Source organism: Impatiens glandulifera, chromosome 1, assembly GCF_907164915.1.
Source record: "Impatiens glandulifera chromosome 1, dImpGla2.1, whole genome shotgun sequence".
In the NCBI taxonomy this organism is placed as follows: Eukaryota; Viridiplantae; Streptophyta; class Magnoliopsida; order Ericales; family Balsaminaceae; genus Impatiens; species Impatiens glandulifera.
Window position 1 is genome coordinate 93,887,235 of NC_061862.1, and position 18,837 is coordinate 93,906,071.

General features: G+C 29.3%; 1 protein-coding gene across 1 annotated transcript; it reads right to left on the bottom strand.

Moving 5' to 3' along the window:
* Positions 1-16,754: 16,754 nt before the first annotated feature.
* LOC124922330 (ervatamin-B-like) lies at positions 16,755-18,338 on the bottom strand. Its single transcript, XM_047463062.1, has 4 exons — positions 17,855-18,338; positions 17,516-17,751; positions 17,298-17,438; positions 16,755-17,205 (listed from the first exon to the last, which is right to left on the bottom strand). The coding sequence occupies exons 1-4, from the start codon at positions 18,336-18,338 to the stop codon at positions 16,918-16,920; spliced, it is 1,149 nt and encodes a 382-aa protein (XP_047319018.1). The 3' UTR covers positions 16,755-16,917.
* Between the last annotated feature and the right edge of the window lie 499 nt (positions 18,339-18,837).

Here is an 18,837-nt window from a genome sequence, read left to right on the forward strand (position 1 = left end):
AAACATGTCAATATTATTAAGCATGTGACTATTATACTGTTTACATAAAATAATTTCAAACTATAAACATAAATATAAATAAGTTATAAAATAAATTTATAACTTAACTAATTTATACATAATATTATTATAAAGATGTAACTCATCACGTTAACACATATCGTTATACATAAAACAAAATTAAATATCTCATTTGATTTTCACCTTTTTTACTAATGTATAACCTTTTGTTTTAAATTAACATTAAATTTAATCATAATTAATAATGATCATAAGTGATAAACATTTTGATGTCTTTCTTACAATACAGAAACTTCATTTTTTTATAAATTTTTTTAATTATAAAATATTCTACAAAACCTGAATTACAATGATAATTGAAACAGAAACTAATAATTAAATAGTTAAGCTCGATCAAGCATGGAACATTTAAATGATTTTATAATACAATTAAAGAGTTCATATAGATATTGGCGTTCTGAGTGTTACACTTAGAAACGTGGTTATTTATTTTAATTTATTTAGTCCTGACTTTTGATCAAAGCCATTTTATCAAAGTCATGTGGAAGAAGGGATAATGTTTTTAATTAAAATTTAAGATATGGCCGGTGAGTTGGTAAAATATTTATTTATATCATTGTTGTCAACCTGTGATTTTGAAGACTTGATGGATCATTACAAATGTTTTTATATTTTTGATATATATCCAAATTCAGACACATGAAGATTTACAAATTAATTCATGTTAGTTAGCAATACAAAGTTATTTCTGGTTCTATTGTATCTGCATACAAAAACAAAAACAAAAAAATTAATTTCAAATTAAATCAACTTTTTAGCCTTTTTTAGTTGATTATACTTGAGCTTTTTAATCTGATATAATTAATTAGGATTATTAGGGATAAGAGAATATTTAATTAATGATTAAAGATATTCCATTTCAAATGTATGATGTGACAACATAGATGGTCCAATTGAATACCTAGTTCTTGAATCAAATTTACCTCAATAATTTTATCAGTAAAAAAGTAAAATTATAAAATATTAATTAATTCTTATTCACCTTTCATTAATTAATGGTACAGAGATCCAATAATTGTATGATTTAATTGTTAAATAGAAATGAACTATCCTGCATGTTTTCTTTACAGAATCAAATATCATATTTTTGAGGCTCTTCAATATTTGATGATCTTTTGCGTCAACTCTCAATATGAGCTAGATCTCTCTTGATTTGATAAATCTGATATAGATTTGGATCTCCATGGTGGTTAATATCATATTTTTATATCCTTTTAATATATATTAGTTGGCTAAGTATATTAATTTTTTTATTTAATTTTTAATTTTACCCATTACTAATACTATGCAACAAAACTCAAAACCAATAACTCAACCGAACCAATAGCTTACTGGTTTCATTTTACTGGATTATTGGTTAACCTATTCTAACGGTTCCGATTAAACGGTTCGGTTTCGGTTGAACTATTTTTCTAACGGTTTAACCGATAAATCAGTAATAATTTAATAATATATATTTATATTAGTTATTTTGTAAACATTAGATATATTATAAATAATATTTTATAATATATATATTAATTTTTTTTATTTTAAATTATAATTTGTATAAAATTATTTAAAAAATCTAATTTATATCACTACTATTAGTTTAAAAATGAATACTTTTTTAAATATATTATATTGTTAGAATAATATAATATATTATTATAATATATTATATTATTATAATATATTATATTATTACAATAATATAATATATTATAACATAGATAAAAAATAAAAATAATATAAAATTATTAAATTTTTGAAAGAAAAAAATATTTAATAAATTTAATACTTAATTTAAAAATTAAATTATCGGTTCACGGTTAAATCTGTTAATCTACCGGAATCAATGGTTCAAAAACTGATAAAATCGATACTAATATGGTTCGGTTAACCGGTTTGTAAAATAAGAGGTAAATCGAACTTAACAGGAACCGGTTAACCCCTACCCATTACATCCATTTTTATTTTAAATTTAAAGCGTTTTAATTATAAATGACTAAATATATTTAATAAAATAGAATAGGTGAAATAATTTTTTTTTATATATATCCTATTAAAATTTTATTTTTGTAAATTATAATAAAATTCGATATCTAAATCATAAATTATTTATTTTAATTTTCTCAATGTTAATTTGTATTATTTTGTATTAAATAATTTTCTATATATAACTTTACAAAAAGACCAGTTTAATATAAATTAATTTAGATGTAATTTGGAGTCTGAAAAATTTTATTTAAAAAATGTAGATAAAATATCTTAAAATAAGTATGGTTTAAAAACAACTATACAAAATATTACATAGCAAAAAAAACATTAAAATGTATGAAAAACAATAAAAAAAGGAGAAATACTTTACCTATTGTGATTATGATTTATTAGTATTATTAGTTTTTTGTTTTTATTTTAAATAAAGTTAAAACCATTTGTTTTGATTTTTTTTAAATACCTATGTTTATTTATATAAAATATTATACTCAATATATTCTCAAATATTTATGACGGAGATAAAAATAATTGGCAAAGGTCACCAACTATTCACCTGAGCTCTGATATAAATATAAATCATCGTTAACCACCACTAGTAGAAAAAAACAGTAATGTCGTCGTTAAAGTATTTATAAAAACAATATCGTTATTGATATTAGTAAGGTCTCTATGAAAACAATGCAATTACTGATAGGTATATTAGTAACATGATAGGAGGCAATGTCATTACTAATATAGATTTGATATTTAAGTATATTTCATTTTTTTATTATTATTATTATTTGATATGTAAACAATAATAAATAGTTGTTTGTCAAAAACAATTATATAAATGAAAACACTAATCCAAATAATATTCATAAATAATATACTCAATCTTTCCAATATTCAAATTTCCTATTTCTATATCGAAATTCCTTCTTGCACTTGAAAATTCCTACAGTAACTTAACCACAAAACTATATCCATAGTGCTTTCCTTCCTTTCTACTATCACTTCTCAAGCTTTGAATTTTTGGCAAAGTTGGTTTTCAGTAAAAGAAATAGATCTTTTTTCAGTTTCATTTATCTGAGATTTTTATCCTCCTGCAAATAAACATGGAAAATAAAAAATAAGGGCTTTTTTCTTCTTAAAGAATACAACAATTAATGCAGCCACTATAAACAGGAAAATAATTCTTCTTATTTTCTATTCAAGTTTTGATAGATGATAAGTAAATTATGAATAGTTAACCTAGAATAAACCATCTAGATCTCATACAAGCTCCTACTTGAAACAAAAATCGATAGTTCTTTGAAATGAGTTGAACTTATCTTGGTGAGACATACAACAACAATGACAAAACTATTTAAAACCATGTGAAATCAACGGCTTATTCCATTCTCTAGATGGTCTACACTTTCCTTGAGTAAATAAACCCTTAAAGATAATTAATATTGTTGGAATAATCACATTGATAATTGCATTGATAATCATATAAATGAAAAGTTTTAGAAGTAAAAGTAGCAGATGTTGAAAATAATGTGACATATGCACTTGTTACCTGTAACTTGAACCCAATACTATGCACTATCTGAAAGAGTTCTTTGTAGACGTTCCAATTATAATGTTGTGGTGCATGCCTCTCTACTATATATACCCCACCAACAATCAACCATGATACCATCAATATTTATAGACTTCAAGATCCTCAACTGATCGATCTGAACATCCTGATCAACCAGCTCCCCATCCATATTCATGACTCCCAACTGCCTCCAATAAGCAATTGCAAGAGGTCGAGACCTAGATATACGTTAACAATAGACCAAGGACGATAAATGACAATAACAAAGATGCAGAGTTTGTAGAAGAAACTTACAGACAACATTACGTAAACAGGAATCGGCTTAGTCGGATGTGCAACCTGGTACAATAGAAAATAAGGGTAGAAAATGAGTGGCAATAAAAAGATAAACATAATGCAGGAACATAGTACTATGGAAGACATGAATAATGAATTGGATAACTTTTGTTTTGCTAAAAACCAAGAACCTTAGCTGAAACTGAATATAATGAGTATCAGATTTCACATACTGAAGTATACATGAAACGCCCTTGTTCAAAAATGTATATGTGTCAAAAATATCAATTTGCACACGCATGCATTTATCCGGCTAGATGGTAATCGTGATTGAATACCTTAAATTCATTCAATTATCAATCCTTGATACGAATTAAAATTTCATGAGTATGGATTTAGGGCATGGATTGAAGTTTGGCAATGCAACAACTTTAAAGAGAAAATGAAAATCTATACTGAAACAAACATGTAAACATACAAACACGGAACCAGAATTAGAATTTCAGTGTAGCTTAATGAAAAGTATAATAGCTACTAGCTGAGACATGATTATCGTAAGTGAAGTGAAACTTGTAATAATAATAATAATACCTTTATTCGGCATCCGATCTGTCAAATCGACTGTAACTGACGGTGGATTTTTCGGTGAATCGGCTAAGCTTCCATTGACAGATATCCGATCCATACTCTGTTCAAAATTGGTCGATTGAACGTCTTTAGACAAATCAGCTTGAGTAGCTTCCATCGGCGGATTCGCGGAGGTTTGAGTAGAATTTTCAAGCGAATCGGCTGAAGGTTCTAGTAAGCTTCCATGACAGATATCCGATTCAAATCAGTCCAAATTTGTGGCGAAATCTCCTTTGATGCTTGAGTGTTGTTCGTCGTATTCGATTGTCCTCTTCTGATAAATCTACATCAAATGAGATACACGTGTCGGTAACGTTTCTTTAAAAAAAACGTTACAAATAATATAAAGTTTTTGTGACGGCTTTACTTAAAGACGTTATAATACTATTGTTTAAAAAATGAAGAAAAAAACGTGACATTAGTAACGACTCTTAAGAAAGTTGTTACGGATATCTAATCTATATATATAATGATGCTTAATTTTGAAGTTGACTTGCCCAAAAACTTAAAACGGTTAAAAATAAAATTAAAAAATGCTATAGGTATGATTCGAACTCGCAACCTAATAAAATATGTATAACTCTGTAACCAACTAAGCTAATAACATTTCATATTTTAAATTCAACACCAAATTTGATGAACGCGGAACGTTGTAACCATATAAGTTCAACTTTTTAACTAACTAATCTATATATATATAATGATGCTTAATTTTGAAAGTGTCTAGATTTCCGGGTCGAGAACTGTGGTTAATTTGGATATATATGTGAGAGTAAATGGATACTTGGGTCAAATTGTGGTTTGACCCACCCATAAACTTAAACGGTTAAAAATAAAATTAAAAATACTATAGGTATGGTTCGAACTCGCAACCTAACAAAACAAGTACAACTCTTTAACCAACTAAACTAATAACATTTTATAATTTAAATTCAACACCAAATTTGATGAACGCGGAACGTTGTAACAATATAAGTTCAACTTTTAAACTAACTAATATATATATATATATATAATGATGCTTAATTTTGAAAGTGTCCGGATTGCCGGGTGAGAGCTGTGGTTAATTTGGATATATATGTGAGAGTAAATGGATACTTGGGTTGACCCGCTCATAAACTTAAAACGGTTAAAAATAAAATTAAAAATACTATAGGTATGATTCGAACTCGCAACCTAAAAAAACAAGTACAACTCTTTAACTAATTAAACTAATAACATTTTATATTTTAAATTCAACACCAAATTTGATAAACGCAGAACGTTGTAACAATATATTTTTATCCGTGTGTATTGCACAAGGATTATTCTAGTATTAGTAACGGCCCTATAAAACCGTTACTAATACTAAATTTTAGGTACGGCTAACTATTTTTTTTCTAATAGTGAACCATTTTATTTTGAACATTAATAAATAGATACAGTGGCATTTAGGATTAATATGAAAAATAAAATGGTTTTATCATTTAAGAAAATAAAATATATAAATTCTTTGGTCTTCAAAATTTATAATCTCCAAAATCAATCAAGTTTATAACTATTACAAAAAGTGACCAAATGTTCTAAAAAAATCTTCAATCTTCAAAAATGTAAACCTAAAAAAAAAAACAAATAATCAAATTAACAACTTTTGAACTTGAAATAATATCAAGATTAATGAACCAAATAATAAAAACTACTAACTTTGTACTATCAAGTAATTTCTAACAAAAATAAAATAAAATAAATAAGAACAAACCACAAACATGTAAATAACATATAGTATCAATCAAGAATTGTGTCGGAATCAAGATTATCGGCACGTTCGACACAATTGGTACAATCGGCACAATCGACACGTTTGACATAGTTGCTCGGTCGCGAGATTCAGCTGATTTTGTAGTTAGATACGGGAAACGTGGTCGAAATAAAGATCGTCGGCACGTCTGTCACGATCGACACGACAGGTACGTCTGGCACGTTTGACACATTAAGGAAAAATCTTCTATAGTTTGAATAAGGTCGTTTCAAGATTGTTATTCTGACTTTAATCCCATGTTCTGAAGTCTTATTTGAATATGGGTAAAAGAAAAAACAATAAGACCAAAGAAGTGTAGGACTTTGTTCTTAAATGAGTCAAAGAAACTGCAGAGAAGAAAATAAACAAAATATATGAAGAAATTACTAACAAAAAAATGCATGAAATCAGCAAAGACTCAATTGCTGCCCAAAAGCCTTTGAAAAATACTGCAGTGATCAAAAAGAAGAAAGAAGGAGTTTGGATGATAGGGTATAATCAAAGCACCAATTTATTTGGATTAAAAAAATAAATCACCAAACTTCTAATGATTACTAAGAAATGAGAGATTGTACTTAGCAAAGAAAAAATACAAAGCATAACAGTCCAACTTAACATTCACTATCTCCAAGATTAGAATTTATTCAAGAATGATGAATATGAAGTGATAGTAAAATGGTCTGTTGTAACAATGAGGGAGTTAATGAAATCTCTTAAATCAAAGACTTATACTATCAGATGTAATTTTACATGGAAAATCAATGAAGTCTAAAAAAACAACATTGGGAAAAAGGCAGAAGATCATTCATACAAAGGAAAAATCTATTTGGGCAATGTACAGACAAAAGTGGAGGTACTGAATTCTCATTTTGAATTTAAATTTCCTGCTATAGTAAAAGAAAATTGTGTTAGGGAATGGAAAAATATAGTGGTGGGAAACTACATAGGAAATAATAGAGTTTCCTTCATAGTCACCAAAGATGTACTTATGAAACAATGGGATGAAAAGGGATTAGAGAAAATTTCAGCAAATATACATGATCTCTACTTTCTGAAATTTAAGAAGGGATCAAATCTAGATGAAATTCTGAAAAATGGGCATATATATATTTGATTCAACTTCATAAAGTTGGAAAGATGGTCTGAAGATTTGAACCTATTAAGCAAGTCTAAAGAAACAACTCAGATACGGTTCAAACTTTGAAATATCTCTGCACATATGTATAATGTAGAAGCTAGCTCTTTTAATTTTGCAAGTTTATTAGGTACACCATTATACATGAACTCAATTACTGAAGGAGGAAAACACCTATCATTTGCTAGAATTAGCATTGAAGTGCATCCTAGAAACACGCTACCGAATAATATGACAGTAGTAGATAGAAAAGGAAAATCTACTATCATGTCAATCACTTATGAGTGGAGGCCATACAAATGCACTTTCTGCAATACCTTCTAACTTACAAGATCAAATTGTGATTTGGCTAAAGAAGAAGATCAGAAAATTCATAAAGGCCAGAAAATAAAGATGCAGGAATAAGAAACAGAAATGTCTATTATCAAAGAGAAAAATGTGGTTAAAGATCAAGAAACAGAAGATAAAGAAAATCATGTACAAAGAAGAAGGAGGTAGAACCTCAACCTAATCATGTTAAAGAGATAGTTGATGATTCTCAATCAAATCAAGTTGAAGTGGTTGTTGATGAAAATAGAGAGGAAGATACTCATGTTAATCAAGAGGAAGAAAAGAATTACAAGGTTGATATAGAGGAATCCAAAGTTGTTGAGGATTCTAAAGTTGAAGTTGAAGAAAATAATGATCTTGACATTCAAATTAAGAATAACAAGGTGAAGAACTCATAAATCCTAAAGAATAATTATTTCTATCAATTCATAACGGGTTCATATAAAGGAAAAAATCAAAGTGAGAATATACAGTATCATCAACCTCTTCAGTTCATCACCCTTTCATTGCAAGAGGAAGGGGAAGAGGAAGGACAAAGGGAAGAGAAGACAACCTGTTGAAACATTTTTACTAATTAGGAACAGTTTGTAATATTTGTTTGTAATATTTGTTTTTCGTATGTTTGATTGCTACTAATCAGTTTTTTTAGGGTCGTTCGATTGTAATCTTTTAATCATAGTTAGAGTTTGTCTAACTTTGATTCTTGACTTTCCCACTTTTGAGATTTAATAAAATGGTTTCAACTGTTTTTCCCAAAAAAAAAAACATATATTATCAAAATAACTAACCAAATAGTTACCTCGACAAGACTAAATTACATAGTAATACCAACTATGAAATAATAAACTCACTAGGGAGCTCAAATGAAATTAATTGTGTCTAAGAGACCAAAGATTACAATTTTGATTCTCTACAATATGACACAAAAAAGCATTCCCACATAATACAAACCTTTTTTTAAAATGAATCTAAGGACCTCTTTAAAATACAAACTCTTTTTTTATTAAGCCTACATTTTTATAATACAGACTATTTTTTTGTTCAAAAAAACATTAATTTATATTTTTTTAGCATATACAAATTAATTTCAATACTAACATTTTAAACAAACTAAGGAAATAGTTTAAAACAATATTAAACACAACTAATCCACCTCTACCTCTATTCCTAGTCCAACCCCAAAGTGAGTAGGTAATTTCTTAGGGCCGCTTCAATATCCACTTATATTAAGGGTAAATATATCATGAATATTCAATGGAGATTAATTTATAGTGAATAAAATATATTATGTAAATTTTTAATAAGTATTCAATCATTATTAGATTATGGCAAGGTTCTTGAATTTCCTATTAAAGAAACCTTATCTATTGGATCATATTCTCAAAGGACAATTATTATACCTAAGTAGGAAGAAGAATTATAAATAAACTAGCATTCAGTTTCGTCTCTATCTGGCACTGAGATGGGGACCAACTCTTGACTGGTTTTTATTTCATGTTGATCTTCTCAACTATATAACTAGGGCTGCAAATGAGCCGAGTCGAGCTCGAATTTGCTTGAGCTCGAACTCGACTCAATTTAGTATTTATTAGCTCGACTCGAACTCGAGCTCGAACGAGTTTATAAATTTGAGCTCGAGCTTGACTCGACTATTTATCTATAAGCTCGGATCGACTCGAAAAGCTCGAATTCAAGATCGAGTTCGAGCTCAAACTCAAGCTCGAGCTCGAATTCAAGCTCGAACTCAAACTAAAATTTATTTTCAAAATGAAATATCAAACTTTCATACATATTCAACATTTAAAACATAATATTTAAAATTGAAAATATAAAAAAATCATAACTATTTAAAATTCCAAAATCATGATAATCCAAAAAGCATTTAACCACAATTACTAGTCAAAATTCTAAAATATAAAATTCTAAAATTAAAGTACAATCCTATATAAATTGTTTAAACATTCAATATATTAATATTTGTTAAGTCACGTTCTTCAAGCATAGCACAAGTACACCTACCTGCATTTATGATAAAAATAATTAATATAAAAAATACATGTTAAAACAAATAACTAAAATTTAACTTACTTTAAGGAGTAGATACGGACAAAAACAAATTCAAAACAAATTCAACCTATTTTTTTATTAAATATTATTATATATAATTAAATTATTTAGGTACAAATATAAAAAGAATTTATTGACTTATTTATATTTATAGAAAGAATCTATTAATTTATTTATATATTACAATATATTATTAATATTGTAAATTCATTTTTTCTCTCAACATATTATATATAATATATACTAACCTTTTTTATCTCTTCATAATATATACAAAATATATACTAACATTTTTTTTTATCTTTTATTATATATAATATATTAATATTTCAATATTATATATAATATAATATAATATAATATAATATTGTTTATGCATAATAATGTTTTTCTATATAGATCTATGATCAATATATATTAAAAGTATTTTTCTATATAGATCTATGAACACTATTAATATATATAATAGTGTTTTTCCATATAGATATATGAACAATTAATATATATAATAGTGTTTTTCCATATAAATCTATGAACGATCTATATAAGTACAAATTTCTCATAATAAAAAAAAATCAAAGTTATTTAAAAGTATGAGCAATAGCTATAGTAGAAATAAAAATATATTTTAATTTACCTAGAGGTTTCTTGTGAATGAACGAGAGAAATAGCGTAGATGAAAGATAACATAAAAAAATGTATTAACCTATTATGAATGAGTGAAAGTAATGATGAAGACGAAAGAAGAATAAATATTGAAGAAGGAAAAAGAAGAAATGGTGAAGATAGAGGAAGAACAAGAAAAAAGAAGAAATGGTGAAGACGGAAGAAAGAAGAAGAAAAAGAGATGAAGAGTCACTTATGATTGATACATTAGAATTTAGGGTTTTGTTTTATGACAATATAATATAATATTGTGGATTATGGTCCTTCTATATGGGCTTTGAAAATAGAGAGAAAAGAAAAAAAATTGTTTTAAATTTTAAGGTTTTTATATTAAATAAATAAATAAATATATTATATATTATCAGGCTCGAAAAAGCTCGACAAGCCGTCGAGCAAGCATTATATGAGCTCGAGTTCGGCTCGAATATTAAACGAGCCGGCTCGAGCTCGACTCGAACTCGATCAAAGTCAAGCTCAAGCCGAACTTTGATCGAGCGGCTCGCGAGCAGCTCACGAGCGGCTTGACTCATTTGCAGCCCTATATATAACCATGTTTGTTGATTTGCCTCTAAGGTCACGTTCTCAACGATTTCATCTTCAACAACACATTGATTTTTCTTCAACAATCGGTATATATATTTAGCAGAAAAATCTCTCAAATCGACCGTAACAGACTCTTCAATTTTGGAATCACCATCTGATGTCTTCCCAACACAATCTTTGTAAAGAATATGTTCATTGAAGATGACATTCTTGCTACGAATGATATTCTAATTTTGATTATCCCAGAAATGAAAACCAAACTCGATATTTTCATAACCAATGAAAAAACACTTATTAGACTTTGGATCAAGCTTGTTTCTATCACATTCATTAATATACACATATGATAAACAACCAAACTCTTTCAAATAAGAAATCTTTACCTTTTTATTGCTCCAAACATCTTTTAGAATTCTGAATTCAATTGGTACAATGGATCCTCTATTTATCAAATAGACATTATTGTTGATAGCTTTTACCCAGAAGGTTTTAGACAACCAATCGTGCAATTTCATGTTTCTAGTACGCTCGTTTAATGTTCGGTTCATTTATTCATCTACGTCGTTCTCTTGAGGCGTTTGGGGAACAATGTACACCATATTGATCATATTCACTACACTATACTCTCTAAAATTTTAATTAATGTACTCACCTCCATTGTCAGATCTCAATCACTTAACCTTCTGATTTTTTCCATATTCAACCAAAGTATTTCACTTCTTGAAAAACAACAAATAGATCAGACTTGTTCTTCATAAAGGAAACCCGTACTTTTCTTGAAGAAATCATCTATAAACGTTACATAATAGTGTGATCCTCCAATATAAGAAATTGGTGAAGGTACCCATATATTAGTTTGTACCAATTCTAGTCTTTTTTCTTGAGCTCTTTCTCAATATTTAAGAAGATCACACATTTTTGTTTTCCAAAAATATAGTTTTTGCATAACTGATGTTCAATAGACTTTAGTTCTGAAATTTGACCATTTTTCAAAACAATTTTCATTAATTTTTTACTCATATGGCCTAACATGCAATGCCATAACTCAATGTTCTTCGAGCCATCAACGACAATAACAATTGTTTCTATACATGTTGAAGTCGTGTATAATGTTCCAGTTTTGTGACCTTGAACAACAACTATTGCTCATTTAGTCACCATCCACGAACCATTTCTACAACTAAAACTATGGCCATCGTCATCAAGTTGTGTAACATAAATCAAATAGCGCATTAGACCCAGAATGTGTCTCAACTTATTAATCTTACAAACATAAATATTTGTCATCTTCAATTTAATATCCCCATGCCCACAATATTTAATGACTCGCCATATGCAAGATAAACATTCCTAGAGTTTCCAGCCACATAATTCTTCAATAATTCTTTGTGAGCAGTGGTGTGAAAAAATGTTCTCGAGTCCAAAACTCATGAATCTATCAGGCTATCAACTAATAGAAGCAACATAGAAGTGATAGTTTTTGTAACTACGTTGGTTGCATCATTTTTATTATCACTGTTCTTCTTCCGTATTTTGAAGTTCCTCTTCAAGTGACCCTGCTTACTACAATTCCAACAATCAAATTATCACCCACATTTGGAATGTCTCCTCATATTTTTCGACATAGATCTTCTCTTACCTCAATTGAAATTTCTATCATTACATTTTCCCATGTTTTCAACATTCATGACATAACCTTTGAACGTTTCACCATAATCAATTTTACAAAACTCTTTGGCAAGAATACAATCTCTACCTTAAATAAATTTAAATTTATAATTTCCAACAGAGTTACTAAATATTTCCCTCATAGGTTCTCAACTATTTGATAAAGATGCTAACAAAATCAAGGCACTAACTTCGTCTCCAAAATCAATTTCAACAGATAACAATTGATTCACAATTATATTAAATTTATTCAAATGAGTAGTGATAGAAGTACCATAAACCATTCTTAAATTGATGAGTTTTTTTATTAAATATACATTGTTGTTAACAAATGGTTTCTCATACATATCAGAAAAAGATCTTTCATCAGACATCCAGACCCATGATGATCTTCTCCTTTCTATGTTATGAGCAACAGTCTTGGCTAGCGTCAATCAGACAACTCCCAAAATATGTATATCAAAGAGTTTTCATTCAGCTTCATCCATCTTCTTTGATTTCTCACTAAAAGTAACACGAAGCTTATTTTCATAGAGATAACCCTCAATCTGAATCCTCTAGAATGCATAATCTACTCCATCAAATTTTCTAATGCCATGTCTTGTACTGTTCTTGTCTTCCATCGTTTCAAATGCTTTAATCTAGCCTAACAACTATAATATCAGTTGTTAGGATTTGGATCCCCAAATCTGAACTTCTTGAAACAATTTATAAAAACGCAAGAAAAATTAATAACATAAAAGACATAGATTTATAGTGGTTCACTCAAAAGAGCTATGTCCACTTCTAACCGCCACCTTTTTTCACTATGAAATAAAAGAAGGAATACTGAACTTTTGCCTCACACTTTATCTCTGTATAATTATGTTTTACTCTATAAAATCTTTAACAATAATATATTTATCGGGTAAATATTTAGGAGGATTTGATGATTTTCTCCTTTGCTGCGTTATGAGCAACAATCATGGCTAGCGTCAATCAGACAACTCCCAAAACATGTTTATCAAAGAGTTTTCATTCAGTTTCAGCCATCTTTTCTGGTTTCTCACTCAAAGGAACAAAAAGCTTCTTTCCATATAAATAATCCAATATGAATCATCTAGAATGTATAAATTTGTTTCATTAAATTTTTCAATGTCATGTCCTATAATGTTCTCGTCTTTCATCGTTTCAAATGCTCTGATCTAGCCTAGCAAATCAAATACAAGTTGTTATTATTTGGATCCCCAAATCTGACCTACTTGAAACGATCTATAAAACCCAAATTAAATTAAAAAAACAAGAAGACACAAATTTATAGTGGTTCACTCAAAAGAGTTACGTCCATTTCCAACCGCCACCTGCTTTCACTATGAAATAGAACAATGAATACAGAGTTTTTGCATCACACTTTATCTATCTAAATTATGTCTCACTCTGTAAAACATTTAACAATAGCATATTTATTGAGTAAACATTCAGATAATAAAACCATAATTCTTGGTTAGACTCAAGTCCAAACTCAAACACAAACTCAATAAACTTTAATTAACTTTTTAGAGTTTTGTTATAAGGGTAGTCTTTCTAACTCAATATTTCTTTCGAAAGCATGAATATGATAAAGAAAAAAAGGGTTCGCATATTTTCTTTGTATTGGAATGGAAACATAGGGAGTCCTCCCATTAAATATTTTTATAAAAATGTATTAAATCATATTTGTATGCTACTATATTTTGATATTTTCTTTGACACATCCATTTCAAAACACTTTCTTTTTCTTTTCTTTTCTTTTTCTGTATAAAAACAGTTAAAAACAATTAAGAAAATTTATATATCTAGATTTTTTTTGAAAAGATAAATTAATTGTTTAATTAATCCAGTTTATTAAACAACAAAAATTTACCGCATTCAAAGATAAGTTCATCACAAGTTACGATTTCAACATACATATATTAAAATTGAAGCTCAAAAAAGAAAGGAAATCATCACCAAGACACCAACACCATAATCAAATACAAGAGCATCTTATGGTGGTGGTGCACAAGCATCAAACTCGACACATATCCTAATCCCCTTAGATTGTGATTGCTTATGTAATTGTAGTTTACCACGTTATATATGATTTCATAGACCTACTTTTCAGCTATTGTTTTTTGTCTCTCAATGTTTGCGCAATCTTGTTAATGTTTGAGGGATTTTGAATCATCATTATTGTTATACCTAAAAATAGACTTTTAAGTGTTTCCACTTCTCCCTTGCTTAGTATATTGTTCACTGATTCCAATAAGAAATGAGGACCGTGGTGAATCAAATAAGTTTTGTAAACACAGACAGACTCATCATGAGCTTGCTCCATCCTTGGTGCAAATAAAGGAGTGTCTTTAAAAATGTGTTCATCACTTGAATCATGAAGAATATCTGCATCACTAGCTTTCCTGAGATTTGTCACATTAAACTTTTCTTAAGTATGTTATTTTCCCTAAAATATTTTTTAAGAGAATGTATTTAATACTGTGAATCACTAGTGTTGATCCAAACAAATGAGATAACAATTATAAGGAACTTTAACTTTATTTTAAAGTTTTATTAATATATTTCAAAGCATACTTAACCTAGTTTCTTCAAAAAAAAATAAGCCCTTTTAACTGTCCGATAACAACATCAATATCCATTTTTTCTGATTGGAGAAACTTACTAACAATGTTAATCTCATATAATAACTTGTACCAAATTATCATTCCGGTTAGGAATTCAAAATTCTCAAGTTCAAATGATGCTAAGCCCTCAACTTCACTCTTTATTTTTGAGTCATAAGAAGTGTTTGTCAAATCAATTAAAGTATCTTGTATTTTTGAAGTCTGGTCTTTTATGGGCTTCACACTTTCAACATGGCTTTCCCATCGTGTTTGTGATAATGGTTTGACCGTAAGACCTTGTACATGATCTTTGAAGATTTTTCACCGCTTGGTAGAAGAAGAGAATAATGAATATATGCGTTGTATAACACCAAAAAATGACATCGCTTTAGAAAAACAATTTACCATATCACATAGTGTGAGATTAAGACTGTGGCATCCACATGGAGTGTAGAAAGCTCTGGGATTAATTTCAAATAATCTATTTTGTACACCCTTGTGCTTGCCTTTCATATTAGATCCATTGTCATATCCTTGATTTAAAAGAAACAAAATCTTTTGATTTATATCTCCATCAGTGTCACTTTTAGGCATACTTACATCGTTCTCATTTTCAGACTATTTTGGGTCTTCATTGCGAAGTTCATTCAATTCACCATGTTCCCGATCATTCAACTTATCATCGATGTCATTCTGGTTCACTTGCTCTACTATTTGATCGCTTGTGAAATACTTATTAAGGCTTGCTACTTGGCTTTGAATTAAAGCATCTTCCTTTTTTTTCTTTTTTTTTCTGCCCCTGACAATTGTTTTCTTATAAGAGACATGCTTGATAAAACTCTAAATACTAATCTGCATTAAAAATTTATAGATTAACCAGCATTCTATGAATCTATGATTAACTACAATATTGCACTTCCGCTATGCAATAATGCAAGATACAGATTGTGAATCCACCATTCCACCAGACAAGTCCTCAACAACAAAAAATAATCAAGTAAATCGAACCAAAATCTCACCGAAATCGGAGGAAGAACTCTAGTGGGGAGTGGCGTAGTGCCGAGAAACAAGGCTGGAACGAGCGAAAAAGGCCCAAGAGCTCGGGGAAGGAGACGACCGAGTTTTCTATTCCGATTCCGGTAAGCTGGAGGATCGACGACGGGCTTGGGATTTGGGGGAAGTGTTTCTTTTTCCAGAATGCTTGTTCTTTTTTTTTTCTTTTTCCTTAATTTTGTTGATAAATGAGAATCATGTGATTCTTTTCTTTAAGTAAGATAGTGTTTTTTATTTTTATTTTTTTTTTATACAAATTAAGTTAGGGTTTATCATTGATAGGTTATTAATTATTATTTATGGGCTTTTTAAAAATAAGCTCATGAACATATCATTATAATTTTATTTTATTTTTGAATATTTTGGTGCCCCAAAAATATTTGAGTTTAAGGCAATTGCCTCACTTATTATACAGTAGGTCGGACCTGCATTAAATAGACAATAACTTACCATAACAAAATAGGTGACCACCAACACCACCTTATTTTAACTTAGAGGCAATCATATATATTTTGATACTAGTTTTTAATTCCTACATTGAGGCACTACTAACAACTCCGGCTATGTCGTTTGCATTTTCGTTTTTCCGGTTTGCATTTTCTATTTTTATGGGATAAGAAGGCATCATTGCTATGCCGCATTTTCCTCTTCCCATGCCATCAATAACATTGTTCCGCTTGATCCTAAGATATCCATTTTCACCCCAATTCGATCCCCATGAATTCCTCACTATCCAATAATCAACTCCGTTCTCACTTCCATATCCCACCACCACCACTGCATGATCTAGGGAGGTTCCGCAGTTTCCCGTGAAAATACCCTTCCATAACCAAATTATAGATCGAAAATATTCACTTATAATATATTGATCTCAAAATCCAAAGTAATAACTTTTCAATTATGACTACTTACCGAGACATAATGTTTGAATTCCCAGCCATAGGCTTCAATGCCAACGCTGATGGGCTGGTGTGCCACTGCTCTCTTTAAATCATTTTCGTTGTTGGGTTGTACGTATTCGAAACCGTCTATGCTCACCACCTTTGAATTCATCTGCATTCAATCAACCAATTGAGTAGATAGACTTGTACAAATTAACATACCCAAAAGTCAAGCTCACGATCGATAACCTTAGTGTCATCACACGTGCCATCGGCTTCTAGAAAAGGATAATCTTCCTCGCTGTCTATACCACCGTTGTTGGTAATGAATTCGAATGCGTAATCCATGAGCCCGCCTTGGCAGCCAGCGTTGACAGTTCGGTCGCAGTCGATAAGTTCTTGCTCAGACAAATCAATCAGCTCTCCTGTCGCTATCTTGTTGATTCCTTCCACCGCTGCAATCGCCGAAAAAGCCCAACAACTTCCTGATATTAAAGAAGATCACAAATATATGAATTCAAATTGTTCCAAAACATGAACCCAATAAACGTTATAAGTTGAAGTATAATTAATTTTGAATTATCTTACCGCATCTTCCCTGATTCCTAATTGATGAAACGGCGCCTTCCGTCCTCCAGTCAACCAATTCCGGGAGATTTTCAGCTGAGGAGGCAGCATACCTTTGGCTGGCCATCTTTGACTGAACAAATTGGCGACGGGCATCATATTTCAGGCCGAGGTAGTATGATCGGTACTCTTCATCGGTCAGATCGGCAAACACGTTCAATCCAACCTTGTAGGTCCGGTTCTCGGAGTTGTGAGCATCTATGAAGACCAAATTATCCTTAAAAATGTTGAAACGCTTTTCGAATTCATCTATTCCGTTGTACACTTTTCCATTCTCTACCATCCACTTTTTGTAAATAACCATCATTTCTTCGTCGGTTCTGGATTTTGAGGGGTGATTGTTATCATATTCGACGATTGACATGTCCGCCATCATGAGGCTGAGGGAGGCGGAGAAGAGGGCTAGGGGGAGGAGGAGGATGGTGGTGGTGGCCGGAGTAGTCATGTTTAATTAATGGTTCGAGTCTCAAGGATGAAATGAGGATTATTTTATAGATGAATATATTTATTATTTAAATTGTTAAGTGAATATTTTATTGAATCATTATTAGATCGTGATATTTCTTATTGAATTTTTTATTTAAATTTGAATTATAATATATGGATTTTTTTTATCATTATATTCACTTTTAAAATTTAACAATCATAATCGATTTTTAAAAAATGATTCAAGAAAAAGTAAAAATGATTATTTTGACATTTAGTAAAACAAAAGTGAATAAAATAAATTAAACTTTATTTGATATTTTATTTTTTATTAATTGTTTTTACTATTTATATTTGTTTAATTTATTTTGTATATTTATTTATTGGGATTATTTTTTATATATAAATTAAAAAATACATTATTTTAAATCATTATAAATAATATAATACATTTATAGTAAGATTTCAATGTGACACATTATCTTCTTTTACACTTATCACACATCTTCTTATAAAAT

Coding starts and splice junctions, on each gene's coding strand:
- LOC124922330 (XM_047463062.1), bottom strand. CDS start 18,338: ATGACTACTCCGGCCACCACCACCATCCTCCTCCTCCCCCTAGCCCTC. Junction 17,752..17,854: donor TAGGAATCAGGGAAGATGCG/GTAAGATAATTC, acceptor CTTTAATATCAG/GAAGTTGTTGGGCTTTTTCG. Junction 17,206..17,297: donor AATTCAAACATTATGTCTCG/GTAAGTAGTCAT, acceptor TGGTTATGGAAG/GGTATTTTCACGGGAAACTG.